Raw genomic sequence first — 27,614 nt, 5'->3', positions numbered from 1 at the left:
CCATTGTAGGTACTTGTATAATGTTTTCGGCTACTGCTTACCTTGAGTGAGTGGTACGATTTTTAGCGATCACTGCGAAGCTATGCCGCATACATACCAGCATCTATCAATTCTAACAGTACAACAATGGCTGCTTATTGCTTGCATACACGAAAATCCACGCTGTGGTGCAAATGAGGGACGAAGCCCCTCATTTGCAGCGTTAAACAATATTTTCTATGAAGTCAATCTTCCAATTTCTAGTCTGACCTGACATCCTGTCGGACAGGTACACGTCGTATGCTGGCTGCGTTTGTGTAAGTATGTTGAATATTTGTGTACGTATCGTGTGGCACAATGCTGTTTAAATGTTGCCTGAGGTACAAGTAACTTTTTTTCGACGAATTAATCTGTGTGAGGCTGTCCATACAGCTCTTCTAGCTGTCCTCCCGGGATAATGGTGTCGTAGAAATCGGCGTGCGCCGAAGAGTGGTACGGCGCACCTCAACTTCTACGAGAAGCAGTAGTGAGATATGGCTGAAAAGCAATTGGACCAAATTGACCAAATCGTCGCAAAGCGCGTTTGGTGTGGTCCACGCAACCGCCCGTCTATGCACTGCGTCCCAACACGACTTTTAGACGTTGAAGTTCGAGTACGCGAATAAGTTCGGCAAGCACGTGAAAAAGTTCTTTAACGGAGCCATATGCGCTTGCCGGTGGTCCTATCCTCGGAATGCCATTTCCAAACTTCCTTCGAGCTCGACACTCCAGCCTTCACCGCCAAAGCGCCAACGATGCCGCCCGCCGCCTCCTCCAGCGACTTCAAGCTCGTGGGCAACAAGAACTTCAAGCGCCACAACCCCATGAGCGACCGCTTCGACGTGCAAAAGTTCCACCACATCGAGTTCTTCTGCCTGGACGCCACCAACGTGTCCAGCCGCTTCACGTGGGGGCTGGGCATGCGCCAGATCGCCAAGTCCGACCAGTCCACGGGCAACCACGTGTCGGCCAGCTACGTGGTCGAGAGCGGCGAGGTCAAGCTCGTCTTCACGGCGCCCTACGCGCTGGAGACGGAGAAGGCGCCCGGCGCCGTGAGCCCCATCCCGGGCTACGACGCGGCCTTCGCGCAGCAGTTCGTGCTCAAGCACGGCCTCGCGGTGCGCGCGCTCGGCATTCAGGTGGCCGACGCCAAGGAGGCGTACGAGGTCTCGGTGCAGAACGGCGCCGAGGGCGTGCTGGAGCCCCAGGCGCTCACGGACAAGGACTCGAGCAAGGCCACGGTCATCTCCGAGGTCAAGATCTACGGTGACGTCGTCATCCGCTGGGTGAGCGGCGACTTCGAGGGCCCATTCGTGCCTGGCTACCAGGCGGTGGACCGCCCCGACATGAGCATCGGCATCCAGCGCATGGACCACTGCGTGGGCAACGTGCCCAGCCTGGGCGAGGCCGTCAAGTACATCACGGGCTTCACGGGCTTCCACGAGTTCTCCGAGTTCACGGCCGAGGACGTGGGCACGCTCGAGTCGGGTCTCAACAGCATGGTGCTGGCCAGCAACAACGAGATGGTGCTGCTGCCCGTGAACGAGCCGACCTTCGGCACCAAGCGCAAGAGCCAGATCCAGACGTACCTGGAGCAGAACGTCGGTGCCGGGCTCCAGCACGTGGCGCTCAAGACAAACGACATCTTCCACACGCTGGCGGAGATGCGCAAGCGCAGCCTGGTGGGCGGCTTCGAGTTCATGCCGAGCCCCAACAAGCGCTACTACGAGCAGATGCCCGAGCGCATCGGCGACTCCCTGACCAAGGAACAGTACGAGCAGATCGAGAAGCTGGGCCTGCTGGTGGACAAGGACGACCAGGGCATCCTGCTGCAGATCTTCACCAAGCCGCTGGGTGACCGCGCCACCGTCTTCTTCGAGATCATCGAGCGCGTGGGCTGCATGAAGGACATCGCAGGCCGCCTCGAGCAGGCCGCCGGCTGCGGCGGCTTCGGCAAGGGCAACTTCTCGGCGCTCTTCAAGTCGATCGAGGACTACGAGAAGTCCCTCAACGTGTAAGGAGTGAGTGAGTAGCGTTCGTGCGTTTGGTGCGGGACCCACCACATAAAACAAAAAAGTAATGAATCATCGAGCTGCTGTTTAGTTGTGCAGCATGAAACTCATCATTCAGGAGGTCTGCACACTTTGACATCTAACGAACTGTTTCAATACCCGTAATTCTACTCCAAGTACCGAGCCCAACTTACTACTATACGTACCACAAACGGCAGTGCTCAAAACCTGTCGTTCATGTTGCGTGACATTACAATGAGATGCTATGCAATTGCTGCTTCATACTAGTAAGTGATCGATTGGTATACGTTATACTGGAAGCATACTACAACTACAACTCAATGGGGGAATCAAGACTGGAGCTTACTCCCAGTCCGAGTCGGACTCGGTCTCGGGCTCCGTTTCGAGGTCCAGGTACTTGGTCATCTTGGCGAGCGTGATCTCGAGGTCGCTGGGCTTGGGCGATGCTGGAGCTGGCGCCATCAGCGCGGCGGTCTTCCTGCGCTCGGCTTGGACCTTAAATGCCCCCAACGTCTCCGGGTTGCTAAGCTCCGCCAGGCACGGGAGCGCGCCCCAGGGCCAGCGTCTTGGTCGAAGCAGCCCTTGTGGCTGGAGTCGCTGCAGTCGAAGCGGAAGTGGACGGACAGTTGGCGAGCGTGAGCAGCAAATGCAGCCCGCTGCTGCTCCTCTGAGTCAGTTGCTGCGAACATCTCGTATAGCTCCTCCGCCAACGCCTCCGAATCCTTCTGCTGAGCACACAGCACATAGCGTAGATAAAAACCAGTCCATGTCAATAAGTACAACTCAAGCATATCAAACGCACCTTGTAAGCGTGTTGCGACACAGTTGCAGGGCACACCGCATTGCTTTTGCCGTCGCAGTCGGAGCCGAAGTTCTCGCCGCATTCGCTGTCGGAGTCACCGAACTCGCTGTCGGAGTCCCAGTCGTAGCAGGTGTATTCGCGCCTTTGCCGCAAGCGGTCAGCCAAGACATCCTCTACCCCACCGGGAATCATGGCTGCGGTGGAGGCAGGTAGCTCATTCACGGTCTCAAGCTGGCAAGCACAACGTAGTATAGACACAGCAGAACACACATTGGTAAGCCCACATGAGCAGCAACAAGCTAGAACCCCAACACCGCAAGCGCACCATTTCGGGTTGTTGCAACACAGCCACAGTGCGAGCCACGCGCGGGCGTAGCGCGGTGCGTCGACGCACGAGGATACCGATCGAGCGGCCATAGCCAACGCACACCACGACCTTCTTCTTCGACACAAACTGACGGCGTAGTCCACTGCGAGCTGGACGGCAGCGGGGAGCGGAAGCTCGTGGCTGCGACGCACAACGGCTGGGGGCTGCCGGCGGCTGCGCGTGCGCGCGAGCCTCAGTGGAGGTGCTGGGGCCGACCACCCAGAGAGCGGCGGCGACCGCGATGGCGGCGGAGGTGGCGAGGGCGGCGGCGACCAGGAGCTTCGACAGCATCGTTGCTTTAGGGGGTTTGGCCGTCTTTCTCGGTCCGAGGAAAATCCGGAAATGAGCTCGTGGCAGACTCGATCCCCGGCCGAGCTCTAGAACACAGGCTCCCAGTAGTAGCTGTTCTGAAACGTAGCCACCCCGTACTTGATGTTGCATTAGTGCCGCGTGAGTAAGAACGCTTGGTCTCCTCAACCAAGGTCTCAGGTCTCGAGCGCGCACTGAAATGATTTCAGGTGCCATCATTTCAAAGCGTTAACCTCGAATAAAGCATCCAGCTTGTGTCGCACGGCTATACCCGCCAACTTCAACCTCTTGAATCTCTTGGACAGCAGAGCTCCGACTGACAAGTCAGACATGGCAATTTCTCCCCAATTGTAGAAGCCTTTTAGCACTTGAGACTGGAGATAACAGACTGGTCGAGCTGGCTCATGTAGTGAGTCCATGTGATGACGTCGTCGACAAGCAGGAATTCGTCTGGCCATTCTCGCCCTCCCAAGTCTGTCGATATTGCCACCAAACTGTCAGTAGGTCTTGAGTGACACAGCTCCCTCCGCTCTCCAGCAAAAAAAACAGAAGTAAGCAGCTCATCATTCCTTGAGAAAGGTTTCATTCTTCGCGCGCTCAGCCTCCAGTATTCAAAATCAGTCTAGTTATCCATCCACACGTGCAATTGGGCCTCGATCCAACGCCTTCGCCTGCGACTGGCAAACGCGCTCGTAGTCCGTGCAGAGATGATCGAGCAGCATGCGATTCGAGAGCACCACTCGACCGAAATCGTCCGTCGCGTCCTCTTCCCACCGTCTTTGATCCAGTCTCAGCTTTTCCCATTGCTGCGCTGCCTCCTCGCTCGACTCGCCCTCAGTCCGTTCGGAAGGATCGGCATCCGCGAACACTTCGCCACTGTGATCTTTCTGCTCATGAATTGCCCTCTCGGCCGACGGCTTATTGTCTTCGGTAACGCAGTCTTAAGTCCAACGAAGAACGGCAAGTTTCTTGAAATGTCACGTCGTCTAATTCTTCCTGTACGATGTTGCCCATCGCTTCTGTTTCTTCTTTTAACGTATCCACATAGTCCTTCACGTTAGTAGAAACAGCTGTAGACACCTTCGATCTACACACACAAAATAGCTCATCTTGTAAGTCCACAATACCTCTGACGAATGTATCGAGACTACGTACACTTTTTCACTGATGCGTGCCTTGAGAGGCGCGCGTGTCTTGTCGATAATTCCATCGATTCTAGCACGAAATAGCTCCAACTGAGTCGACTCCGCGTCAGGATCTGTACGTATCGAGACGTCAGAACTGTCAACTTTACGAACTCGCGGGCAAATAACTCACCGGAACTGCCTTCGTTCTTCAGCAGCATCCTTGTTGTCGCCGATGTTTTCTGCAGCAATTCTTTCAGTTCCACGAGCACGCGCTCCAACTCTTCGGGCTTGTTGACAGCCGCAGACAGTCGCTCAAGAGCAAGCACGCTTTCGTCCATGCGCTTCCACCAGAACGAGTCGCCTACAGCACCAAAGACGCATTGTCAACATCAGATTTTTTGTTCCCTTTTCAAAATCCAAAAGTGATACTTCGGTACCTTTCTTGACGTCCTCGAGTTTGAGCAGATTCTTGATGAACGTGACGTGCTCCAACGAAAGTTTATCTGTCTTAAAGACCGAGAAAGCAGCGTCTAGCTTGTCAGCCAGAAGCGTGTCGACATCGATCGCAAACTCCTTGATATTCGTCGACGCAAGCTGAGAACAAAGCAATAAATAAGGTGAGTCCCATCTCCATCTACCAGACAGCACAAAATAGCCGTGTTCACCGCACCCTTTTGACTTCATCCAGCTTCGCCGTTGCTTCGCTCGTCCTCTGCTTGATCTGGAGGCGATCCAGTTTCCTCAGTGCCGCCTGTAGCTCCTCCAACTTGGCGCGTTGCTGCTTCTCGATCGCCAGTTTCTGCTTGCGAATCTCCTCCTGCACCATTTGCCGCAGCGCTGCCCGCCAGTCGAAGCGCTGGATCTCCTCCTGCAGATCCAGCAGCGAGTGCTGGTGCAAGCGCGGCACGCAGTCGTAGCCATTCACGACCGTCGTGACGAGGTCGTAGCTCTCCGTCGCCAACTCCCGCGTGACGCAGGCGGGCGTGCCGAACGCGTAGCAGTGGATGCTCGGGAACTCGTCCCGCAGCTGCATGGCGCTGAGCGCCGCCACGGCCGCGCCCAGACTGTGGCCCGTCGCCACGACGCGGTAGTCCGGGTACTGCTGAGAGAGCTCCTGCAGATCGTTGCGGAGGTGGCGCACCAGCCACGTGGCCGCGTGCACCATGCCGCGGTGGCCCTGGCCGGCTAGGAACGGCTCGTTCTGCAGACACAGGTCCGTGCAGAAGTCCAGCAGCGACGCCGTGCCGCGCACCGTCAGCACCAGCTCCCGGTGCTCGTGGTCGGCCACGATGACGCACTTGGGCGACACCACTCCGCCCGGGTGCGCGCGCAGCACGCGCTCTCGGGGCACGCCGGCCTCCTCGCAGAAGCCGGCCACCGTCGACGCGTACACGGCGTCGCACACGCGCACGTAGCGCAGCAGCTTGGACAGCAATTCCTGCAAAATACACGCATCAATGAAATCAAAAATTGGGGAAGTTGTGTTTCGGGTCCGTTATTTTAGAATAATTCCGAATCAGGTCCGTTATTTTCGAACCAAACGTTTTTATGAAATAATTTAGAATTTAAAAAAGCTTATCCAAAGTGTACCCTGTACCCTGTTCCAAAAATGTTTCCTGTTACTTATATTAAATATATTTCCACTGTAGAAATGCTTAAATTAAATAAATTAAGGGAAAATTGCAATTCGGTACCAATTTTGGCTGGAAATTTGCTAATCAGTAACGGGTTTCAAAATATTTGCTAATCGGTAATGTACCCACAACTTGGGTACAAGGGTCGATGCCAAACAAACGATACGAAGTAGGTCGAAGACGCGTCATCCGAGGACGTTTATTAGCTATTGGACTGCACGGCGACCACAATACGAATTGCTCGGTTCCTAGTCCATCGTACCCTAAGTGCTCACTACACATAACCTTCTGCCGTGTAATAGCTAAGCTTAATTTGACTGTGCTACCGGTATCTTCCTTTTTGAGTTTGGCGACGATCGCATGGGCATATCGAGGCGTCGCTTGGTGCACTTGGAACACGCGAGCGGAAAGTTTCCCGCTATAATCATACCACGGCTCCACCGCTCCGAAGCCGTGCTGGATTTTGTCGCTATTGTGATTCTGAGCGCTTTGTTTGGCGGCAAAGTGATGTTGCCCCACAAAGAGGACTCGATGCCAATAGGGACGAGACTGCTTGGAGACAGGTGTAATACGGCTACGCGAGCACGTTCAGCATTAATTCACTGCTTGGAGAAACGTATACTAATAGTACGGAGCCAACGTCATCTTGATAGAGAGATGCCTTGCTTGCAGTGCAGCACAGGCGTGCACGCCGGGTACTCGATGTATAGTCCACAGGTTCAGAGTTCCGCTGCTAAAATGACGACCCTGAAAGAACCGCACAAGTGATCAACTCGTCGGAATGAGCGAGCGCGATGTGTGTGGCCGGCCACCATCGCTAACTTCGACGCACGCCCACACGCCTCTTCGGTGTCAGTACTGATTAGCAACAGAAAACGCTGGGTCTGACCGGGTTTGTGGGCCTGGTACTGAATAGCAAGTCTTTTCAAAATCCGGTACCAAATAGCAATTTCCCCATAAATTAGGCACTAAACAAATCCGTTTAGGAAAATGAATACGTCAACAGGACTACCACAATAATGGTTTCTTCTTAAAAATAATATTCTTGTACACTAGTATTCTACATAAACATGTACGAATGACGTATGCAGTTTTATGGCATGCGTATACGTAATACAACGCGTTGAAGGAATTTTAATTGTAGTATAGCGCAAAACGGTAATGCTCAAACTAGGTTTAGCTTTATAATCAGAAGTAGAGTCCTTTAGTTATAATCTCTGAAATATAACAAAAAGCTTTTAACACCAGGTTGTAAGCAGTGGAACCTTATCTTGTGCCTAAACGATTATGGTTTTAGCACTGTACAGGACTTTTTTAGTGCATTAAGAAAAAATGGACCGTAAGATCTGCAATTGATAGGCTTCACTGCGAAAACAGCGGCTGCTCGCAGAGTGTTCACCGCGTGTGTTTGACAAGCATGATATCCACATTTGGAGCCGACGACCAGTTCAAGAAGAACATCTGCTAGAGCCAGACACGCAAGAAGCACAACTAACGTACTCTCCCGAATACAAGCCTATCGCAAGAAATACCGGTACATTACGGTTTGAAAATACAAACTCCAAGATTAACGTTTTAGAGCGGATAAACAATCATATAATTTCAAGCTTCTAGACCTGTACTATAAAATAAAGTCCGGACTTTATGTTACTGTTGCTCCAGTCGCCGCTGTCGCTCTTCCCGCGCTCGCTCGCGACGCCACTAGAGCTTCATCTCACAGACAAGGTGCCAATCGTTAATAATATTTATTTAGGAGCCCTAACAAATTACTTACACAATATTTTTTTGTAGATACTGCAGATCATTTTGCCCAGCGCTGTTAAAAGCGCTGTAGTAGGCAACACTCTCCATCTTACTATACAAACAACATTGCCCCCTATTCTTTATTGGTAAGAACATAACTTTATACACAATACGGGAAAGTGTGGAGCTAATGCTTCTGGTAGTTTTTAGAACTGGGTCTGAAGATGCCTGTCAGTACTGCTACTGGTGCAAAACTATGAACGCAACGGTGCGCAACAGTCAAGAAATTCTAGATACGCGGACGATCAGAGTTTTAACGCCTTGTAGTTGCATGTACCTGCATTTGCAGCTACCGCAAGTTGTCGCGCAATTGGTACCCGGAGAAATAGACTTAGCTGCACCGTATCAGTGGACAAGGCGGTTGGTGCGAGACTGCTATTCTTCTGTGTGCAATGCCCACAGCAGAAGCAGTCGTCGCACATTCAATCGTGAAGGCAGGGTTTGGCCGTATTTGCAGGTGACTACATGCTTATTACGCAGTATACCATAAAATAGGTTCTTATAGTTTTATGGGTGTCTTGAATTATTACAAGAGTGCTGACTGATGTGCAATTACTCTTTACGAGTTTTGAAGCATGCGTGGAGTTCAGAAGTAACCTATGGTGCATTTCAGTAGGTAAAATGGAGACAGGTAAGCCCCCGCTCGTCCAACAATGGGCTGGTTAGAACACGTTTTCATGTTGTGTATATTTTGTCGCCAATAAATAGGCGCTCTGACACTGAAATTCGCTAATAAAAAGTATACAACCGGCGGCATGATATTGTTTTAGACAGCCGAGGAAAAGTGCGGTCGCGGACAGCGTTGGCTAGATTTGCTATTGAGGTTTTTTTTCTTGAAGACTGTATTATCACTTAGTTACTAGTAGCTTACTACTCCTGTCTACCAACAACTAACGACAAAGCAACCTGGCCCCGCTCGTGCTAGAAACGTCACGTGCAGGGTGGCCCTCCGATTGCGGAGAGTCCGATGAAAATCCAAAGCGCGACCTCAGAGAGGACAGGTGATCGATCTCGCCACCCACGAGGTTCGGCAGGCACAGGGCACGGGCCCTGCGCCTACCTGAATGCGGCCGTAGTAGCCGCTGTCCCACTGGGACTTGACTTGAGCGTAATCGCGTTCGTCCGGCGCGTGCTGTAGGATGCGTGAGCCTAGGCTCCAACATCGCATGACGGCACCGCCCAAATGCCTCCGTGGAGGCTTGAACCGCGGTCGCCTGCCGCGAGCTTGAAAGAGTGGTCGAAGGCTGGGCCTCCCACCACCGTGGCAGCAATCCATAGAATCGCCGCCCTCTTGGAGCGCAATCGCCGTCGTCGCGCGCGAGCTGCTCCAGTACCGACTCCCTTCGTCGGCCATGGTCACGCGCAAGCCGTCGCTGCAGCCGCCACGCTCCTTCCTGGGCTCCCCAGGGAGGATTCCCCCCAGGAAGGCCAAGGGCCCGGAGAACCTTGGAGGCGACCTTCGGCAGACACTTGCTCGCGACCCGTCGTTTTGTGGAATGTTGAGGTTGATGCGATTCTGGCCATTGTGGAGATGCTCCTTGACATCTGGAACGAAGCGTAAATTCGTACCATTTGCTCCAGTGGAGGATGTCCGATGGTAACGTGATCTATATCGTTGCTCTCAATCAGAAACAGCGTTTCAGGAGCAAGTACGAAGACCAGGATTATCCGCTCGAGCAACACTTCAACACGATCGGTCGCTTCGTCCGAGTTCAAGACGAGAGCCAAAGCGCTCCAGCATCCAAAATCACGTATGTAGTCCCGATTGAGCTACAACCATCGATGGATGGCTAGATAAGCCACAGCAAAATGAATTTAAAGTTTATCATAGTGCTGTGGACGGGTGTCTGCTACGCTCCGTGTCACCACCCCACCGTCAACTAGGCTAGATCAACTCCAGGAGTTGCTGGTACAGCTTTCCCAGGTGGTTCTTAATCAGCACGTTCTCCATGAGTTTTGGAAGCAGCACGGATCAAACTCACCACTAACCACCTCACACGTGAGGTCCTTGTGATGCACGATCAAGGCTGATGGAGGTGTGGAGAAGAGAGAGAAGCGGAGTTGACGTCGCGAGTTCTTCTGGTACCCGTCGATCCATGTAGTATCGATAAAGTAGAGCACACATCGGAGTCCACATTAGCAAGCGAAACCCCATCACCGTAAGCATACGTGCAATTTCCGCTTGTTGTGGTGCCGCAGCGGCGGCAGCAACAGCAACGGCGGGTGACTGCAGCGCGTTAGAGGCAAAACAGTGCACGCATCGGTAAGTCCACCTTAGCAAGCCCCCCTAACACACACACGCACACACCACCGTAAGCGTACGTACAGTTTCAGCGTGTTGCGACAGAGCAGTAGGGCGAACCACGCGCGGCGCGTAAACCTCGGCGAAGATACCACTGCACAAAGTATTATGGTTAGGAAACCGAGACTTAGCGTTGGGATTTAGCATTGCCGGTGCGGTCACTCTTAGCACGTTGGTTTTTGATTTAGACCAAAAATATGGTCTGATTTTCTAAGTCCGTTAAAATGTGTTTGTTTAAGATTAGTTAAGTATTATACATATCAAGCTTCTTATGAGTACCAAAACTTCTTAAAAAACGCTCAATGAAATGCCTTCTCTACCCCCAAAAAGATTATGAACGCTCTACGTTGATAGGTTCGGTTAAAACAAAGAAATGTAATATAAAAAACGGCTTAAACGTTTTTCGAAATACTGTAAAAAGTGTAGTTATGCCAAACTTGACGTCTTTGGTTGGGGACTTGCGATAGTGCCCCACCCTCAAAGAGAGCTCCACCCCAACCTTTTATCTGAAAAAATGAGTTTGATTATGAGTTTTTTCCTCATAATTTCCAAATATTTCACATCATAATCTTAAGGTGGTGTATGTCGACTTACCAATGTCAGTGATTACTGTCAAATTTATTCTGTAAATAGACTTTTTAACGCTAGTTCTTTTTGGTGCCCCACTCCCTTTAATCCCCCCCAAACCGGAGCCTCAAAAGTATTTTCATGTGCAGTATTCAGCTTAATTAGACTTGGCCTTTGTATATGATGGGATAGGGCTGACTGTGGCTAGCAGCAGGCCAGTTACAAAGATGTCCTTAACTCGCATATAAACTGCATACAGTGGCTTTGAGTAGCTACCCCATGTTGCATTATGCACTTTAGCGCCGAAATGGACAGGGCAACAGATCTGACTCTCCGAACAGAACCGACAGACCCCAGCATTCTCCTTTTCAAAAATTCAGAAATTCAAACTTCCCATACAAACTTGCCTATTGAAAGATGGTGTGTCACCTCTACATTTAACGCAATCAGTGTACACGTATCTGCTAGTTTTTTTGCTCAATACAAAACCCAAATGAAAGCAATAGGCAGTGAGACCATATGCTTGAACACACGTCTAGCAGCACACTGGCGATAAAAGAAAGACACGAATGATGCATGTCAAGATGTGCAATAGCAACACGCAATCCTGCGCTTTACGAATGCAAAACAAGTAATCATATCAATGATGCATATATGCAGCTTTAGGTACAGCCTAATATTCAGCTTACGGCCTATGGACTAGTTCTGCGTCGCTTGGTTGAAGCAGGAGTGCTTGGTGTGGTAGGAGACGACGGAGTGCCCGGTGGAGTTGATCTTGGCTTGCGTCTCACTCGAATATTTCTCGCGTTGTCAACCGGAATCAGCTTTCCGTTTGACCACTCCTTGTGTCAAATATCCCAGCAAGTCATCGCCACTTCACGCACTTTGCGACGGGCTCGCATGTAGAGGAAGATCAGGCCGGTGTCATTGCAGTCGCCGCAGAAGTACGTAGTCGTCGAGGCTCACTGTGTCCCCGTACGCAGCACCGAACACACCTTACAAGCACGCTGTCGCCTCTTCGCTTGGGTATCTGCGTTGCGCCACTCATCGACTTGGCGAGCAGTGTGAGGGGTCGTCTGGCCTCCGCCAGAAAAAATGGGTTCGTACGCGGGGGTCTCCGGGCGGCGCTGCGTGCCGAACGTGTTGTTCTCGTACATGTCCGTGGCGTCGAGATTGCACAGCTGCAAGTGCAGCTTCTTCATGTACTTCACATGCGTGAGCGGGCGGGACGACTTGTTCTTGTGATATGCCTTGTGAACTATGTAGCCATTCGCGATGGCCAAATCGATAAGGCCGAGGACGAGCGACTTGTAGTACTTCTTGAAGCGGAGGGCTCGCTGCAGTGAGTAGCGCTGCAGGCGCAGCTGGTCGTGGACATCCACGCCCCCCATGAAGGCGTGGTAGACTTTGATAACGCGGCGGCAAGGGACCTCCACCTGCGTCGCGCCGTCCTGCCGTGCAACACGATCGAGCTCATGACTGCCACCGGTGCACAGGAAATGCACAGGACGCGAGTCCCACCAGCTGATGGCAGCCATGTTTGGAACCAGCTTGGACTTTGCAATTTTGAATGAGCCCCGCGCAATGTCCTCCGGGCGCGTCTTCTTCTTTTCGATCACCTCCTTGCAGTAGCCGAGTCGGTTTGTCATTATCGTGCCGACACAGTAGAACCCCATGAGCAGGAGCTGGATCGCTAAGGCCACCGATGTATAGAAGCGGTTAACCACGACCAGCCTCATACCCTGCTTTTTTGAGTCTGGTCCAAACACTTCCAGCAGATTTCGCACGACCGCCGCTGGTCCAGACTTCATGTCGGTCTTGTGGGCATCACTCGCGTGCTGCTTTTTTCCGCAGTAGATCTCAAACCTGTCGATATTCAGTTTAAACAATAGATATTTGTAAGATTAAACTGCATAATGCAATGTAATAAAATGACATAACCAAAAAAATCCGTACCGAATGCAGTACGCTGTGACTGCACTGCAGAGCATGAAGAGCTTGGTGCCCCACAAGTGGGGCTTGTCCTTCAGGTAGACGCGCATCTTGTTGAACGAAGATCGGCTTGGCAGCACTGCTTCATCAAACGCCAAGTGCGATGGAGCGACGTATCCACGCGCAAAGGTTCGCTGCAGAACTTCGACGACCTTGCGTATCTTCCAGGCGCGGTCGGTTTGAGCTCTGGGGTCGCTGTTGGGGTTGAAGTGTAGATTACGAGAGATCTCCATGAATCGATCCCGTGGCAGCACCGACCCGAAGCACCCACGCGAGATAGCACCCTCATCCGTGGTCTTCCAGTGGTTGACCAGCTTCTCGCGGTTCGGCGCAATAGTTCTGGCAATTAGCAGGCCAATGAACAGACCCAGCTCATGTGGCAAGATGGGCTTCATACCTTCCATTTCGTGTTGGATGTCGCGCCGTGATTTCTTCGGCAACTTGTCGTTGAGTCGTCGCTTGGCTCGATAGCGGCGATAGGCTTCGTCCACTCGAAGAGGGAGCATCTCACGATGACACTCGTTTGAACAGGCAGCAATGTGCTGCCACAGCACGACGGGCATGAAGTAGAAGAATAGAGCGATGGGGGAGTCGCCCCTTCGAAGCACCTCAGCAGTAGGCCCCGAGTAACCTTGGCGAAGACCGGGATAGCTTCCGGTATCATTGACAGGCTCATAAGGCGTCATGAGATAGTCGTAGGTGTCAGGCTGAACGACGTCCTCCCAACCCGTCGCACTCATGTCCCGCAAGACAGCGTTCTTCAGGTTACCTGCCAGAACTTCGTCCTCCCCACCAAACTGCGACAGAAAGTTTTCCGCGAAGAGAACCTCCGCTGCGATCTCTTGCTCGGTCTGCTCGGGATCGTCGACGACGTCATCAGGGGCGCACGAAGCGTCCACATCTTCGTCTGACCCGTACTCGCCAGTCTCGACATCATCCTTCTCTGCTTCATCGCCAGAATCCATGGAACCAAACTGGGGCACGCTATCTCCATCCGTCACAACATTCAACGCGTCCGTGCTGTCGGCCAGTAGCTCATTGCCGAGCGCACCAGCTTCAGCTTCGTCGTCGTCACCGTGATCGTCTACAGTAAAGCAGCAGTATAAAGCAGAATGTAGCATAACATTCACCATATATTCAGTATAGTATTCATCATAACATTCAGCATACAATGCAGCATAAGGGACAGTATAAGAGACAGCTTACCATGTTCATGATCACTGGGTGTGTACACGGACTCGACATGCTCGTTGTCGGGGATCACGGTGTCGTCCGACGGCGCGTCGTCGAACATGGACGCATCTGAATCCTGGACATGAGGTGACGTTGCCAGCAGTGGCGTTGGGCAGCGAAGTCGAGGCGGTGTACTCGTCATCGGGCTAACACTCCGAACGAGGGAGCGCCGTGCTGGTCGTTTGCCCTTCGCTGGACGAGTGCGTGCGAGCGGTGGAGTTGTTGGAGTTGTGACGACTTCGCGCTCACACGCTTGCGTCTCAGCTTGAGGGACATCCGACTGTGTTGCCGCTTGAGTTGCAGCACCTTGAGCTGCAGTAGGAAGTCGACTTGCAGCGTTCGTGGCGGATTGGGCTCGCGCCTCGGCCCTTTCGATGTCAGCGAGGTAGTTCAAGCGCACGACTTCTGCTGCAGCGGCAAGTTGCGCGTCACCAGGAGCGGCGCGGGGAGGAGTGGGTGGCGGTGCAGTTGCTGCTGGAGCACGAGAGCCATTCCGAAGCGCTACACACAGTATGCAACGATAGTTTGGAATAACATCAATAACAATAAAAGCCCTTTGAAACATACCATTTGCGTAGTATTCCAGTACTGCCTCCTCGCCTCGGAAGAAATGAACGCCTTCCGTCCCGCTTGAGCTCTCGCCTGGTCGAACGTAGAAGTAGCGGTCGTCGAGACTGCGCCGTGGAGGCGGCTTCCGCGTCCACCCCTTGCCCTTGAGCTCGCGCCACACCGACTTGAACGAGAGGTCGCGGCCTGTGACCTCGTAGTCGCGCACTACCTTCACGAGCACTTGCACCATTTCCGGCTCCGGCGACTTGATCTTTGCCCGCGAAAATTCTTGAATGAGGGAGATTTTGAAAATGCGGGGAGGCGGTCGATCGAGGAGCCACTCGTTGGTTGGGCCGCCGAAAAGTAATACAGATCAGTTGCAGTTTCCCAAACAGCCTCTCATAATCAATATTACAAAAATTGACAAACACTGGTCCTTGTCTGCATGGAAATAAAAAGACGCGTACAGAAACCAAACAAACGTTTATCTTAAACTTTGTATACCCTCGTGTCGGGGGAAAGGACACCCATACAAATTTCAAGTCAAAAGCGCTTAAACTGAATATATTCAGTTTAAGTGGAAAGGCTATGCTGCATTATGCAGCATCCGGGTTGGAGGGGTTAATAGTGTGTAATAATGCCCCAGGTTGGCAGGGGGGTACTACCACAGTACCCCACGCGGCATAATTACAGTTTTTACAGTATATGACAAGATGAGTTCAAAGAATGGGTGAAATAGAAGTTATTTTAAACACATGATAACGAAAAAAACATAATACTGAGAAACATTTCGGTTTCATAAGAAGAAAAAAAACATTATTAGGGGGGTCAGAATTGGCAAATGGTACAAAAAATATCGCCACTTGAGAGCCCCCGAAATGATTAAACCATTTCCAAAATATCACCCCGGTCAGATATGAAATGACCGGTCATTTTTTGAAAAGCTTATCTACATGTAGACATGCAAGGCTGCAGCCGATGGGCGCCTCTGCGACAGCAGCGCTGCGTAGAGGGCGCATGTAGGAACGTAGGAGCATTAGCTGCCCGTTATCTGTCTGCCACACATGGCCCAGAGGGCGCAGCAGACCGCGGGGGCCAGGAAGGTGGTATGGCCCGTTCTGGCGCTGCGTGGCAGCAGGCCATGGCGCCATGCAGCACCACACAACACGCGCGTGAGCTTGCGCTAGCTCCAGGCCGCGATGTGCGCGGCGCAGGAGCGTCCATAGGAGCGCCGCCGCTGCCGCCGCCGGCTCGCTCCGCGCGTCGGTGCATGGCGACGTGCTCGGCATTTGTGTAAATCGACGTGTATACATTTAGCAAGATAAACAGAGTGAAGGTCACCAGAAGTCGAAAAATGGTCAACCATTTCGGGAAATGTCTGACCATTTCAGAAATGATTCGGCCAAACAGGTGAAACACTTCGCGAAATGGATATGTCGGCTGACCTTATTTTTTATGGTGACCATTTCGGCCGAAAAATGTCGGCGAAAAAGCTAATTCTGACCCCCAATTAATACTACATTTGGATGGCAAAAATGGTTCAAAACAAATACGGTATGTCATATGGTTGAATATGGCTGATTATCCGACTTTACTACACATTTGTATGTATACTTACAGCCTATCACATGTAGTTTGAGAATAATTGTCCAATCGTTGTAGATGTACCAGCCACAAGAGCCAATAGAAGTTGATAGGGGTAGGGGAGACCTGTAAGCCAGCAGTTCCGACGTATCGGGTCGGAGCACTCTGAAAAATATGTGTATCGCCGTTCAAACTATAAGTCAACAACGTATCACTTGCATATTTTGCTTCTTTCCGACAAGAGGCATGGGGTTAGAGGAACTAGAGCCTGGTAACACCAAACGAGCAAAGGCAACTGCCGTAGCCGCGTTTCAAAAGTTTCTGAAGTCTGAGGATGTAGGTGATGAATATGTGCGTGCTTGCATTAACCGTGATGATAGTGGTAAATGTTTCGTATCCGTAATGGATAAGTTTGGTATGTATCTTTCATTTACCGAGGGCAAAAAAGGCAAACCGTTGGCTCGAAACACCTCGATGCAATACTACCGGCAAGCTAAACTTTGGCTACTCGAACAGTTCCCACAGCATCGTGCTGCACTTGAGGCACGGTTGCTTAAAATGGGGAAAACGCTTGACAACTTTTGCATGAAGAGAGATGGTGTTGGCTTTATAACAAAGGCTCCACCGTGCTCAAAGCGCGATCTGAAAAGAATGCTTGTGTATTTGTATGTCAATGCAAGTGTCTCAAGTGACTACCAAGACGCTGCCTTACTCTGCCTGCTGTGGTACCTGTTTGGCCGCGCTTCCGACCTCGCGCTTCTACGCAAGCAGAACGTGTCGATAGACGCTGGTGAGGTGCTCTTCGTTCGCTTCATACGCATGAAGACTTCCGAAGAGCAGGGCCTCTCGCTGTTCCCGGACCCCGATTTCGCCACCTGCCTGCTGCTGGCCATGGCCCTGGCAATCATCACGCAGACAGCACCGTCACCCGATGTCATCAACAACTTGCCAGAGCGGCCAAGTCAGGTTGCCGTAGAACTGTCGCCAGACGTGCCGCTTTTGGAGATGCTGGACCACCCGATAACGACACTTGGACTTGCCGCGCCGACTTCCGCGGGCTTGGACACGACCCCGACCATCTACACCCACGTCAACCGCGTCCTCGACCGCATCTCCAAACCTGCCGGCGTTGTCGCGGTCCTGACATCGCACTCGTTTCGGCGGGGCGGGGCTCAGCACGCGAACGCCTCCGGAAGCTTGACAGCTCGCTGGATCTTCGACCGCGGCGCCTGGAACATGACGACAACCAACAAGGGATTCAACTACATCTTCAATACGAGTGAGCAAGACCACAAGATACTCAGCGGTCGGGATGCGGAGGCGAAGGTACCAATCCAGCAGCTCAAGGCGTTCGACTCTCAGACACGGACGAAGATCGACGCGGCTCAGCGGCTTCTGTTCGCGGCCTGTCAAGACCTGGAGACGGCAAGGTACAATGTCAATCAGCCCGTCCTGGATGTACTTACCGCTTGTGTGCTTCGACACTACCTGGTACCGAAGGAGCTCAACCCAGAAGCTGCTGCGATCAAGCGTATCGAAGCTTGCGTTGTCCACGGCGGCAGCTCCATCGCAGACCTCCTCGCCTGGTCGACTCACTTAGCGTCCGCGCCCGCAAACTGCAACAAGAAAGCCAGCACCACAGAGCAACCACCAACCCAGCCCAGCAAACCGATAGAAGATACCGAAGCCCAGAAGATCATTCGACACCAAGCCGCTGTCATTAACCACTTTATCGAGCACTCGCAACGCCAAGACGCACGCATGGACGCGCTGGAGGCCAAGCTACACGGTGATCCTGCGCAAGCTACAGCAAAGCGAAACAAGCCCGACAGCACAAACACAGAGGCGAGCAAGCCAAAGAAGAAGCAGCGCCGGTCGTCAGCCACTCACCTTCACGCAACGTGGTTCGCGTGGTACGCGCAGGAGCCGCGGATGTGGCAGGCGGCCATCTCCAAGCAGCAGAAGTCCGATGCGAAGCTGCTGGTAGCCTTCATGAAGCTCTTCTTGGAGGGCGGCTTCGCGCTGGACTCGACCGCACCGGACTACCGCGATCGCGTTCTGGACTTGGGCAAGCGCGCGGAAGAAGCCATCTTGCGTTTTCTTGCGGAGCGTGACATCACATCGCGTGGCTCTGGCGCTGTCCTCAAGCACTTACGCGCGCTTCATCGCTCAGGCGATCTCAATGCGAAGATCGAGCGCCATCAGCGTCTGCTCCAGCCTCCCACAATTCGCGATCCTGCCCCTGGCTACACGCAAGACGTACTAGAAGTAGTGAGTCAGTAATTAGCAAAAACAAACAACCTTACATGTACGCCCGTAATTTACGAAGCTTCTGTACGACGACGAAGACCTGCAAGCGTAGATAACTGTTATGCGCATGCAAACAACTAAACAGTACACTCGAATATAAGCGCAAACATGATTACGATTATTGAGTTATTGTTGCCTCTACCACACTTCACACATCAGGAACCCAGCGCCCCGCGCCAGCAATAGGATACTAAAGGTGGGAATCGAATCCACAACCACCCTTTCGGGAGTTCCTCCATTGAGCTACTTTAGTGGGGGTTAGCACACCTCAAAGCAGGGATACTCGTCTGCGCACCAGAAGGTGGGGTTAACTCAACACAGTTCTTCGTGTGAGCGACAGCCCCTCTTAGCCGTGCCGATGCGCGGCACGGCCCCCTCAATTCACCCTCCTGGGTGGTCACTTCGGCACATGTAGACATCACTTCGCGGTCGCTTCGATACTGACAGTGCGCGCGCTGCGGCAATCCCCGCGTGCTCAATGCCAATCATTATTTCCGCGTAATTACCTTTTAACGACTTTTACAGGGTGCATTCAATATTTTTATAGGCATACAAAGTTCAGTACATATGCTTGTGTGTCACACCATTTAGTCGGAAAGGTCGGAGGTCGGAGATTTCATGGTATGGTTTAGCAGGAAACGAGCATCGAAGCCGGCGTTGTACGCCCATAGAAGATTCTTGCTGTTGGAGGGAAACGATTTTAGGAATTGCTTCTCGCACCCAAAGCCATAGATGTCCCTCGTCTCACTGAATGTCTGAGAAGATGGTGAGATTTCGTTGAACTCTGAAATGCTATATGATACGCAGTATGGAACATGAATACCATTGATAACCAGGGTCTCGAAGTCGAAGTAGATTACGCTGTATTTTCGGACATCATAGTACTCACGCGTCTTGCTGTTGAAGGCTCTAAATACAGCCTGACCGAGCTTAAGCTCTTTTCCCGGGACTCTGCCCATGACTCTGAAGTTGCTAGCACTGAAATCTCCCTCAGTCAGTGAGCGCACCTCTTGATATTTGTTGTTGAGTAGCTTAGGCATATTTTGCTGCGTGACCGGCGATAGGAGAGTCTCGCGATGGTGGTATAGGTAGCTAATGACAGCGTAGCTGTCGAGGACAGAAATCTTTTTATCATTGAAAACAACCCTCCCTCCCTTGATTCGGAAATCAGTTCGTCCATGCTTGGCAACTAGCTCGGGGTTGTCGAGGGCGCCTTTGGTGATGTTGGTCGGCGCAATAGCAAATAGAAGCTCACCAACAGAACCGAGGATAAACATCGGGTTGCATTTATCACCATAAATACTCGTGTCGTTCTTAGCTCTGCCGGTCTTTTGATCGATGCGGAACTGCTTAACAGAGATGCAAATGTTGAAAGCCTTAGCGGTTTTCCGAATGAAATCAACAGTAGCTCCCGAGTTGAACATTGTCTGTGAGATCTGCTTCACAAGATCTGGGTTTGATCCTGCCTTGTATAGCGCAAACAGAAAGCATGGATAGTTAGCTGCGTCGTCGTCGTCGCTCTCACCAGGTACGAAGCTGTTGTCATTGTATTCATCTTCAATCAAGAACTCATCTGAAAACACTTGGAACGCCTGTAGGTTGTACTCAGCCTTCGTCAGATAACGGAAGAAATTCTTCCGCTCTGATCGAGATCGCTTAGGATTTGGCAGCCATTCAGTCTCAATGGTCGTTGTTGGTAGAATATTCAAATCAACGTCATCTCCCGAGCTGTATTGATTCTGCTCGTCGATGAAAAGATTGTTGATATTGGCAACGCGTGGTATGACTTCGCGATTCTACCATCCGAACCTTTGATGTGAATCAGCAGCTTCTTATCAGCCGGCGATACAATCTGCTTGCGGATACGGTTGAAGCGGCTTAGCGAAACATTGACATTTCCAGTTGTAGTGTTGATGGCTTTGAGAGTGGATTGGTCATTGTTAAGCTTGATGACTTGAGAGCCTTGATGATAGTCTTAGTTTTCTCACTCTTGAAGGTATTGACAATTTCCTCCATCTTCTTCGTCTTCATATCCCAATGGATAGTCAGATTCTTACTCTTGGCGAACCTGTATAGGTCACTACGGTGCTTTTGAGCTTTCTTAAGGGCTGATGAAATCGGCATAGTTGAGATGTTATATTACTGGGAATGTACGCTTAAGATCGATCGGAAAATTCTAAGTTATACTAATGGTAGCAAAAAAAATCATCGATTAATCGCTAATTTTTTCTGCTGATATCTGATTTTGTCCTTCTCGTAAATCTCATTTTTATGATCTAGGTAGTATTGGTGTTGCTTAGCGAGTCTACTTTCGCGAGTTCGTCGATAGTATCTACGATTCGCCTCTCGTCTCGCGTTGGGTCTCTCCTCTTCTGTGTTGTAGCGCTTCATGGTTTAGTCTCGTTGGATATACTAGTATATGTTTTTGTTAAGATGGACTAAAATTCATGGCAAAGCTTGTTTCTTTGGATTCGCAGCTCGTTGTAGTGTCTCCAGTAGTCGTCATGTTCTCCGAAAATCTCTGATAGTGTCAACACGTTTACTTTCGATCTGCAAAACGATTTTAGCTAGTATATGTCAGTCATATCGTGGACATATTTCGATAAACGAGCTTCCTTCATCTCAAATTGCTTGATTGACATGAATTGGTCATAGTCTTTCTTCATTGAGAATATGATACTATCCTTATCCTTGAGAGCTGATTGAAGAAAGACTATATCATCCTTGAGATGACTAACTTCACTGCGCAGAGATTTGTTAGCCATCTTCGCATTCGCAATTGACTTGTTCAAGTTTCGAATCTCATTACTTTTGTGATCGATAATCGAATACTTCCGATGAATATGACAAATGTCTTTCTTCGGCGACAGCTTGCATTTGATTCCGTCTTTAGCTAGGTAATTGCACATCGTATCCTATATATTATTAAATTTATCTTAAGATAGAAATGATTCTTAGACGGAATTGGTAGACAATCGTCAGACGTGAAAATTCGTATGATGTTCGATAGGATAGAGGTAGCACTTGACCGCTTTAGTTGCCGCAGTTGCCCTACAGTGCCAACTACGAAGTACAACTAGCAGTGCGTAGTTGGCACTGAAGCGGTCGAGTTCTTGCCTCAGTACGCACACAGTCTCGCCGTTGCGTGGCCATTAATCGCAGCCAAACAAGTCGTTTCCACTACTATGCATTAAGACTTGGCTGTGAGCTTAGCCCTTCATGGTGAGTGCTCTACTGTAGCCCAGCTCAACTGTCCGCCCAATTGCTCCTACATGTATCGCTAAGTAGACTCAGCAAATGCGGCACTAACCGCGTAACACATGCAGAGACGCATTGCTAGGCTTCGACAAGCTGCAGATCTGCCCCTACTTGAGCCCAACTACCTCATGTACTCTATTGCCTGGAATACAGTGGGGGCCCACTTGGGCCTCTCGAACTAACACACGCGCCAACAGTAGATTACCGGCGGTAAAATCCGTCGATTGTACAGTAGTTCAGGGCTTTTCAGGAATCTTTAGTTAAATAAACGCCTGTGGTTACTTGGGAGAGTCTATTACATTTTGTGCACAAGCAACTCGAAGGCACCAGTTTTGCAGGCCTGCATGCGCACGGCCAAGTCGCTCTAGAGCGTCGGCAGCATTTACCCCACTGCCACCTCTGCGCGCAACGTATCGTAAGCATTATAATATCTCGTGGGCGGGTGGCGTGGCGCCAATCGCACGCTCTGTAATACTGCTACATTACTGTCCTTGTTGCTACACTGTCTTGAAAGTGCTCTTGAACGCGAGGCGTGCCTTGTTGGGGTATGCAAGTCCGAGTAGGAACGCTTGAGCGAGGAAATTGGTTTGCTACCCATCATGGTCGTGTGAATCCTGGTTCGACAACTTGTCTAACGGATTTGGTGCGAATCGCGATTTGCTAGTGTAGCCACACAATTAAATAGGGAAGCGAATCAAGACTTTGGAAAATGGCAGACACGGTGTCTAACGCAAATTCAGATGTGGTCCACATTGTCATACGAATTTTGGGGAATGACTATTGAGGAAGTATATGCTTCTGACCCTGGATACTGCCGCTGGCTATCAAATCAAAAAGGTCTCGTTGCACATGGTAGTGACATTGCCAAATTCCTAGCTCAAAAATTTGACAATGACGATGGATCGTTCCTTATGACATGGGGCAAATACAAGCTTAGGACTATTAAACAGATCCGAGCGATTGATCCTAACTACCTGGAATGGTTGAGCAAAAATGAATTCGTTCAGACCAAGATGCCTAAGCTGAAGGCAGAAGTTGACGAGTTGAAATCTGAATTTTCCAATAAATTCTGAATTTCAGAGATTATTCTGAATGTCCCAGATTATTCTGAATTTCAGAGATTATTCTGAAATTTAGAAAATCCATGAGGACTTCTTTTTTTGCTCTAAGCTTTTATTTAACGAGAAGATGTTTGGAGATCGTGAAGAGAAGTGCTATTTTAATCTAAAGAGGATAAGAAGTGTTCTGGAGAGTTTTAAAGTGCTGAAGAGAAAATGGGCAAGCTGTGGTTGTAGTTAGAGGAATGGGTCTGTAAGTGTTCTTATATCGGCAGAAAATGAGAGTGGACACAATGTTCCGTTCCGGTTATATACTCTCGTTACACGTTGCGCCAGAAGCCTACAGTGGAATGTCAATCCCTCTGCAGCTTGAACATGTTCGTAAGAAGTAAGTACAGCACGTACTGCAGTTCGCACACCCGCGACGGAAACTCCAGCTTGAACTGGAGGCATTTGAGCTTCTCCTTCACCATCGGTACAGCACGGGCAGCCAGGAAGAACAGCTCACTCTGAACGACATTCAAAAGCAGAAACAAGAGCATTAATAAGATAATAAGATAGATGCAACCCACGCTCAATCACTTACAAGGACCAGCGTCGCTTTGTCTGCTATCAACTGATCCAGCACGAGCTGCTCGGCCTCGCTTGGCCACATTGCCAGGATAGTCTTGATGTCGGCGACTTTGATGTATACTGCAGTCAGGTGGTTGAGGTCTTCAGCCACCTTCTCGAAGGGCGTCGTGATGCGCGATACGGCCATCTCAAAGTTCAGGCTCTGTCATACGGACTCTTCGTTGTAGCGAGGCGAGTAAAACGTGGTCTTCCCCTCCACGCGGTGCCCCTGGAAGAGCAAGCCCGACGACGCCCATGGCAAGGTTGATCCAAGGTAAATGTTTACATTGCAGCCAATTTTCTAATTGAAATTATTGTTGACCCCAAATTTCTCAATGTGATTATTGACGCAGGAGCCGAAGACTCAGGATAGCAGCATGGGCACTCGAGTGCTTCCCTGCTCCTTTCAATCCGCAGGTATCGGCCATGCCAACTTCGTGAAAGGCAGCGGCGCCAGCAGCGCACCAACCGCGGGGGGGGGGGGGGGGGGCGCTCATTCTTCGATTCGCCGACTGAGTAAGAAAGACCAGACCCGGCTGCATCATGTTCCTTGCTGAGTTGCGTGCCCAGGGAGCCAAGCGACAGTCGTACCAAGACAGCATCTGCAGCAAGCTCAGGGTACGTTGTTGTCCGACCATTCTCCCTTGCTCGCAGCGCGCATAACGTTTCCTGCAGGATGAATCCACTGATCCCGCTGGGCTGGACGGGCCCGTTCCTGAAGGACAAGTCTACGCTAAACCGCCGCCCGAGCCGGCCTCATCCGCTCCCAGGCCGTGGAGATTGCGGAAGAGATGGCACTGGACACAAGTTCCAAACGAGAAACGCACTCCGCTCCTTCCGGGAGCGAGCAGGCGGCGTACCCGAGATCTTCACGACGGATCCTGCCTCGAAAACGGTGAATCGCTGTCGCTCACGGCTCGTCTGGAATCGAAGCCCTGTACTAAACTTTGCCATGGGTTCGTGTGCAGACGGAATTGGTGCTGAACAAGCGACTAGGATTCGTCAAGCTTGCGATGCGGCAAGGCGCAGAGCTGGTACTAACCTTCGCCTTTGGCGAAAAGTGACTCTACAAGTACGTTTCTTGATGGTTTCCTCGCTCTGAATGTGGGCTCACCCCGCCTCACCTCATTTCTTGCTCGTCTTCCAGCATGTGGAACCCGCCGACGGCTGTGATCCGTTTCTTCCGCGCGCTGGGCATCTCCATGATCATCTTCTGGGGCAAGTTCTGGTGGATGCCCAAAGCTCCATCCAAGGGCAAGCGCTTCGGACTCGTGTACGGGAAACCAATCTCCACGAAGCTCACTGAGAACCCGACGGACGAGGAGGTTCCAGCTATTCACAGTCAGTATATTGCCGAGCTCGAGCGCATTTTCAAGCAGTACAAGGCGGAGTTCGGCTATGAGGAGGGCGAGACGTTAGCCATCATTTAATCAGCTTCTCTAACAGGGCTAAATGCTTCATTTTGGCTACCCCTCCGGATTAATTACTGGTACGTTCAAAAGCCTTCATCTTAGCGCTTATTTTGCTCGCCACAATGGCGAACAAACTCTCATATTGTGTCTATCGCTGTTTTAGAGTTAAATGGAGCTGAATGCAGCTTTGCGGGGCGTTTCTCCGGACTGAGCATGTTGTCAGCAGCTGAAACTAGTACAGAATATACCGCCACTTCCGACACCATATGTTAGGTACCTTTTGTGCACTGTATAATTTGCTGCAGGGGAAGCGGCCTCTACCTGGGTCGATGCCACAATAAGCATGTCGGCAACTACATGTACGTCTTCGTCTAGGCCCCCGTTTTGTGCGCCTTCGTCGACCTCACCAGACTCGTTAAGACTACTTAAGGATGCTGCTTGGACCATCTTCTGGCAGCAGAGCGCGTCGCGCGCGTCGTCTACCCCAGCTTCTGGCGCTACTGTGTTGCTTGAGTCGCTTCCCGACGTCTTAGACAAATGCGATCCTCATACCTGCTTAGAAACATTATCAGCCAACCTGTAGACACGCCCACGTTCAGCGTGGGTCCCCCCACCTCCAAGCGCAGCTTGTTAGCTCTCCTCGTGACGACCTTTCAATCTCAATACGCACACGCTGTTCTGCTTTCTTGATCCATCCTTCGCCTCCACCTTGAGAGGCTTGCGACGCTTACCTTGGTCGTAGGTCTTCTTCGTTATGGTGTCCGCTTGGCCATGCTTGTTGGTCTGCTCCGTCCGCAGCAAATGCTCGAATGGCGCTCATTGTCTGGTACCGAACGAATCGTGCAGGAGTGCATTTCGCGCGCGCGCGAAACTTTCCTACTAAATCTAATATTTGAAAGTACCAAAAATAATGGAGGTCATCTGTTATTAGAAGTGTCGGAATTGAGTGTACCTTCTGTACATCCGAATGCCGTGGGAGAATGTGGCCAAGACGGCCCTGCAGCAGCTCAAGGATGAGCGCGCAGGCGTGCAGTGCTCGGCAGCGCGCGGCCGAGGCTCGTAAGGCCTACGAGAAGACTACGTGGACATGATCAAGCTGGGCAAGGCCGCGGACGCACTTGTGAAGGGTGCACAGGCCTGTGAAACTCGCGGCTGCGGTGCTGACGATCTTCTGCCGCTCTACTGGAAGGCGTGGGACCTGCTGGAGGCGCAGGACAAACCGCACCTCGCTGTGGAGCCGTTGCGCAAGAAGCTAGCTTCCTGGTCAAGAGTGGCAAGCATGGTGATGTCATCAAGCTACTAGACCGCATAACCGCGCATTAAAATGCGCCGACGCGCTGTACTCGCTCTTTCTTGCCCACAGACGACTGCACGCTCGCGGAGGATCTCGTACGCGCCTTCTAGTTGGGCAACAAGGAGCTGCTGCAGGCGACGGCGCACAAGCCCGGCTTCATGGCGCTAGACAACCAGATCGGTCGGCTCTGCCGCAAGCTATCGGTATATAAACGGATTCTAAGGTGCCGCCCCGGTGCGGCCTCGGCAGCAACAAAGACCAGTGCCTTCCAGGGCTGGAAGTGCGAGTCAGCAGCAGTCGATGCAGAGGAACCCGTTCGCACCATCGGCTCGTGCTGCCCCTGCGCAGCGCGGGGGGCAGTAGTGAGAAGCGAACATGGCTCCTTCAGCAGCAGCAGTTCGACAGACTCGAGTTGCTGATGGCGGGCCGACCTACCCGACGTCCCCTAACACTCTGAAACTGAAGAGTGACTTCCCGCGTTACTACCGTATGAACCACGAGAATGTTTTTTTTTTAAAAAAGCGTCAACGTGTAATGTCTGGTGACGGTTCGTACATTGTAGTGTACATTTTGCACGAACTATTTCAACCATTGACTTGAATGGAGCCAACCGTTCTCGCCATGATGCTAGCATTTATCGTTGCGTAAGATTCAAGCAACCATTCAACTATATAGTTCAATAATTACGAATACCAATAATGACGAAGAACTGTAGATTTATCTTTCCTTGATAGCTACGGCTGCATGGTCTTCCTTACTACTGCTTGGTCTTGGTCTTCTTATGAACTGGCCACTTACGAGGCACCTTCCCCACGCGCTCGAAACGTCGGATGAAGTTGCAAGTGCGAAGCCAGGTGAGATTTGGCAGCGGTTCGTCGTAGAACTCATCATCTGTTCCACCGTCGTACCGGCGATCAAAAGCTTGCCGCGGTTGTCCATCCTCGTAAACACGCACGATGAAACAATGCTTGATCTTCCGAGCACAGGAGGCCCCTACCACGTAAACGCCTGGTGCCAGTTCAAACTTGTTCAGAGCACCCACATTGGTGATAGATCGATCAGCCAAGTTTTTCCCGAAGATATTCACGCCGACGGAATGACAGAAATCGCTTTGTATCTGCGTTTGAAGTGCCTTCCTGCTGCTCCTCACCGTCCTTTTGCAGGTGCTTAGCTTCGAAATCATTAATTAGCTGTAGCGGCACAATGCTGCAGTCGCCGATAACGTGGCAAGCAATCCGAATGGCACTGAAGAAGCACCTCCCGTCGGCAGAGTCCGTGAAGGTCGACGGGAACCTCTTGTTAAACTGGCCGAATGTCAGGTGACTGTACTGATCCTTCCATTTGTCGATG

General features: G+C 51.3%; 13 protein-coding genes across 13 annotated transcripts; 6 read left to right on the top strand and 7 right to left on the bottom strand.

Moving 5' to 3' along the window:
- Positions 1–773: 773 nt before the first annotated feature.
- Positions 774–2,119, top strand: PHYSODRAFT_539872 (hypothetical protein; the record flags this gene model as incomplete). The annotated part of the gene is made up of 1 exon (XM_009521924.1): positions 774–2,119. One exon carries the CDS (start codon positions 774–776, stop codon positions 2,034–2,036), a length of 1,263 nt encoding a protein of 420 aa, XP_009520219.1. The 3' UTR covers positions 2,037–2,119.
- Positions 2,120–2,393: 274 nt separating this feature from the next.
- On the bottom strand, positions 2,394–3,511 carry PHYSODRAFT_325986 (hypothetical protein; the record flags this gene model as incomplete). The annotated part of the gene is made up of 4 exons (XM_009521923.1): positions 2,394–2,503; positions 2,593–2,779; positions 2,854–3,084; positions 3,179–3,511. The coding sequence occupies 4 exons, from the start codon at positions 3,509–3,511 to the stop codon at positions 2,394–2,396; spliced, it is 861 nt and encodes a 286-aa protein (XP_009520218.1).
- A 1,806-nt stretch (positions 3,512–5,317) lies between these two features.
- PHYSODRAFT_296830 (hypothetical protein) lies at positions 5,318–6,479 on the bottom strand (the record flags this gene model as incomplete). Its single annotated transcript, XM_009521922.1, has 2 exons — positions 5,318–6,094; positions 6,420–6,479. The coding sequence occupies 2 exons, from the start codon at positions 6,477–6,479 to the stop codon at positions 5,318–5,320; spliced, it is 837 nt and encodes a 278-aa protein (XP_009520217.1).
- A 2,446-nt stretch (positions 6,480–8,925) lies between these two features.
- Positions 8,926–9,576, bottom strand: PHYSODRAFT_285002 (hypothetical protein). Its single transcript, XM_009521921.1, has one exon. It carries the CDS (start codon positions 9,445–9,447, stop codon positions 9,082–9,084), a length of 366 nt encoding a protein of 121 aa, XP_009520216.1. The 5' UTR covers positions 9,448–9,576; the 3' UTR covers positions 8,926–9,081.
- A 2,840-nt stretch (positions 9,577–12,416) lies between these two features.
- PHYSODRAFT_375040 (hypothetical protein) lies at positions 12,417–12,842 on the bottom strand (the record flags this gene model as incomplete). The annotated part of the gene is made up of 1 exon (XM_009521920.1): positions 12,417–12,842. A coding segment is annotated over one exon (426 nt), but the record flags the coding sequence as incomplete, so codon positions are not given.
- Positions 12,843–13,151: 309 nt separating this feature from the next.
- On the bottom strand, positions 13,152–13,544 carry PHYSODRAFT_374177 (hypothetical protein; the record flags this gene model as incomplete). The annotated part of the gene is made up of 1 exon (XM_009521919.1): positions 13,152–13,544. A coding segment is annotated over one exon (393 nt), but the record flags the coding sequence as incomplete, so codon positions are not given.
- Positions 13,545–14,758: 1,214 nt separating this feature from the next.
- PHYSODRAFT_378956 (hypothetical protein) lies at positions 14,759–14,926 on the bottom strand (the record flags this gene model as incomplete). The annotated part of the gene is made up of 1 exon (XM_009521918.1): positions 14,759–14,926. A coding segment is annotated over one exon (168 nt), but the record flags the coding sequence as incomplete, so codon positions are not given.
- Positions 14,927–16,566: 1,640 nt separating this feature from the next.
- On the top strand, positions 16,567–18,603 carry PHYSODRAFT_485789 (hypothetical protein; the record flags this gene model as incomplete). Its single annotated transcript, XM_009523481.1, has 2 exons — positions 16,567–16,675; positions 17,021–18,603. The coding sequence occupies 2 exons, from the start codon at positions 16,567–16,569 to the stop codon at positions 18,601–18,603; spliced, it is 1,692 nt and encodes a 563-aa protein (XP_009521776.1).
- Positions 18,604–22,628: 4,025 nt separating this feature from the next.
- PHYSODRAFT_486089 (hypothetical protein) lies at positions 22,629–22,961 on the top strand (the record flags this gene model as incomplete). Its single annotated transcript, XM_009521917.1, has 1 exon — positions 22,629–22,961. The coding sequence occupies one exon, from the start codon at positions 22,629–22,631 to the stop codon at positions 22,959–22,961; it is 333 nt and encodes a 110-aa protein (XP_009520212.1).
- Positions 22,962–23,299: 338 nt separating this feature from the next.
- PHYSODRAFT_256895 (hypothetical protein) lies at positions 23,300–23,706 on the bottom strand (the record flags this gene model as incomplete). The annotated part of the gene is made up of 2 exons (XM_009521916.1): positions 23,300–23,455; positions 23,533–23,706. 2 exons carry the CDS (start codon positions 23,704–23,706, stop codon positions 23,300–23,302), a joined length of 330 nt encoding a protein of 109 aa, XP_009520211.1.
- Positions 23,707–24,408: 702 nt separating this feature from the next.
- On the top strand, positions 24,409–24,985 carry PHYSODRAFT_458370 (hypothetical protein; the record flags this gene model as incomplete). Its single annotated transcript, XM_009521915.1, has 3 exons — positions 24,409–24,453; positions 24,527–24,618; positions 24,706–24,985. Coding segments are annotated over 3 exons (417 nt in total), but the record flags the coding sequence as incomplete, so codon positions are not given.
- Positions 24,986–25,096: 111 nt separating this feature from the next.
- PHYSODRAFT_285001 (hypothetical protein) lies at positions 25,097–25,760 on the top strand. The gene is made up of 3 exons (XM_009521914.1): positions 25,097–25,223; positions 25,292–25,522; positions 25,585–25,760. The coding sequence occupies exons 2-3, from the start codon at positions 25,314–25,316 to the stop codon at positions 25,658–25,660; spliced, it is 285 nt and encodes a 94-aa protein (XP_009520209.1). The 5' UTR covers positions 25,097–25,223; positions 25,292–25,313; the 3' UTR covers positions 25,661–25,760.
- Positions 25,761–25,937: 177 nt separating this feature from the next.
- On the top strand, positions 25,938–26,721 carry PHYSODRAFT_325981 (hypothetical protein; the record flags this gene model as incomplete). Its single annotated transcript, XM_009521913.1, has 4 exons — positions 25,938–25,997; positions 26,067–26,252; positions 26,375–26,444; positions 26,537–26,721. The coding sequence occupies 4 exons, from the start codon at positions 25,938–25,940 to the stop codon at positions 26,719–26,721; spliced, it is 501 nt and encodes a 166-aa protein (XP_009520208.1).
- Between the last annotated feature and the right edge of the window lie 893 nt (positions 26,722–27,614).

The sequence above is a fragment of the Phytophthora sojae genome (genome assembly GCF_000149755.1).
Source record: "Phytophthora sojae unplaced genomic scaffold PHYSOscaffold_2, whole genome shotgun sequence".
NCBI classification, from domain to species: Eukaryota; Oomycota; class Peronosporomycetes; order Peronosporales; family Peronosporaceae; genus Phytophthora; species Phytophthora sojae.
This window is presented reverse-complemented; position numbering and strand designations above follow the sequence as displayed.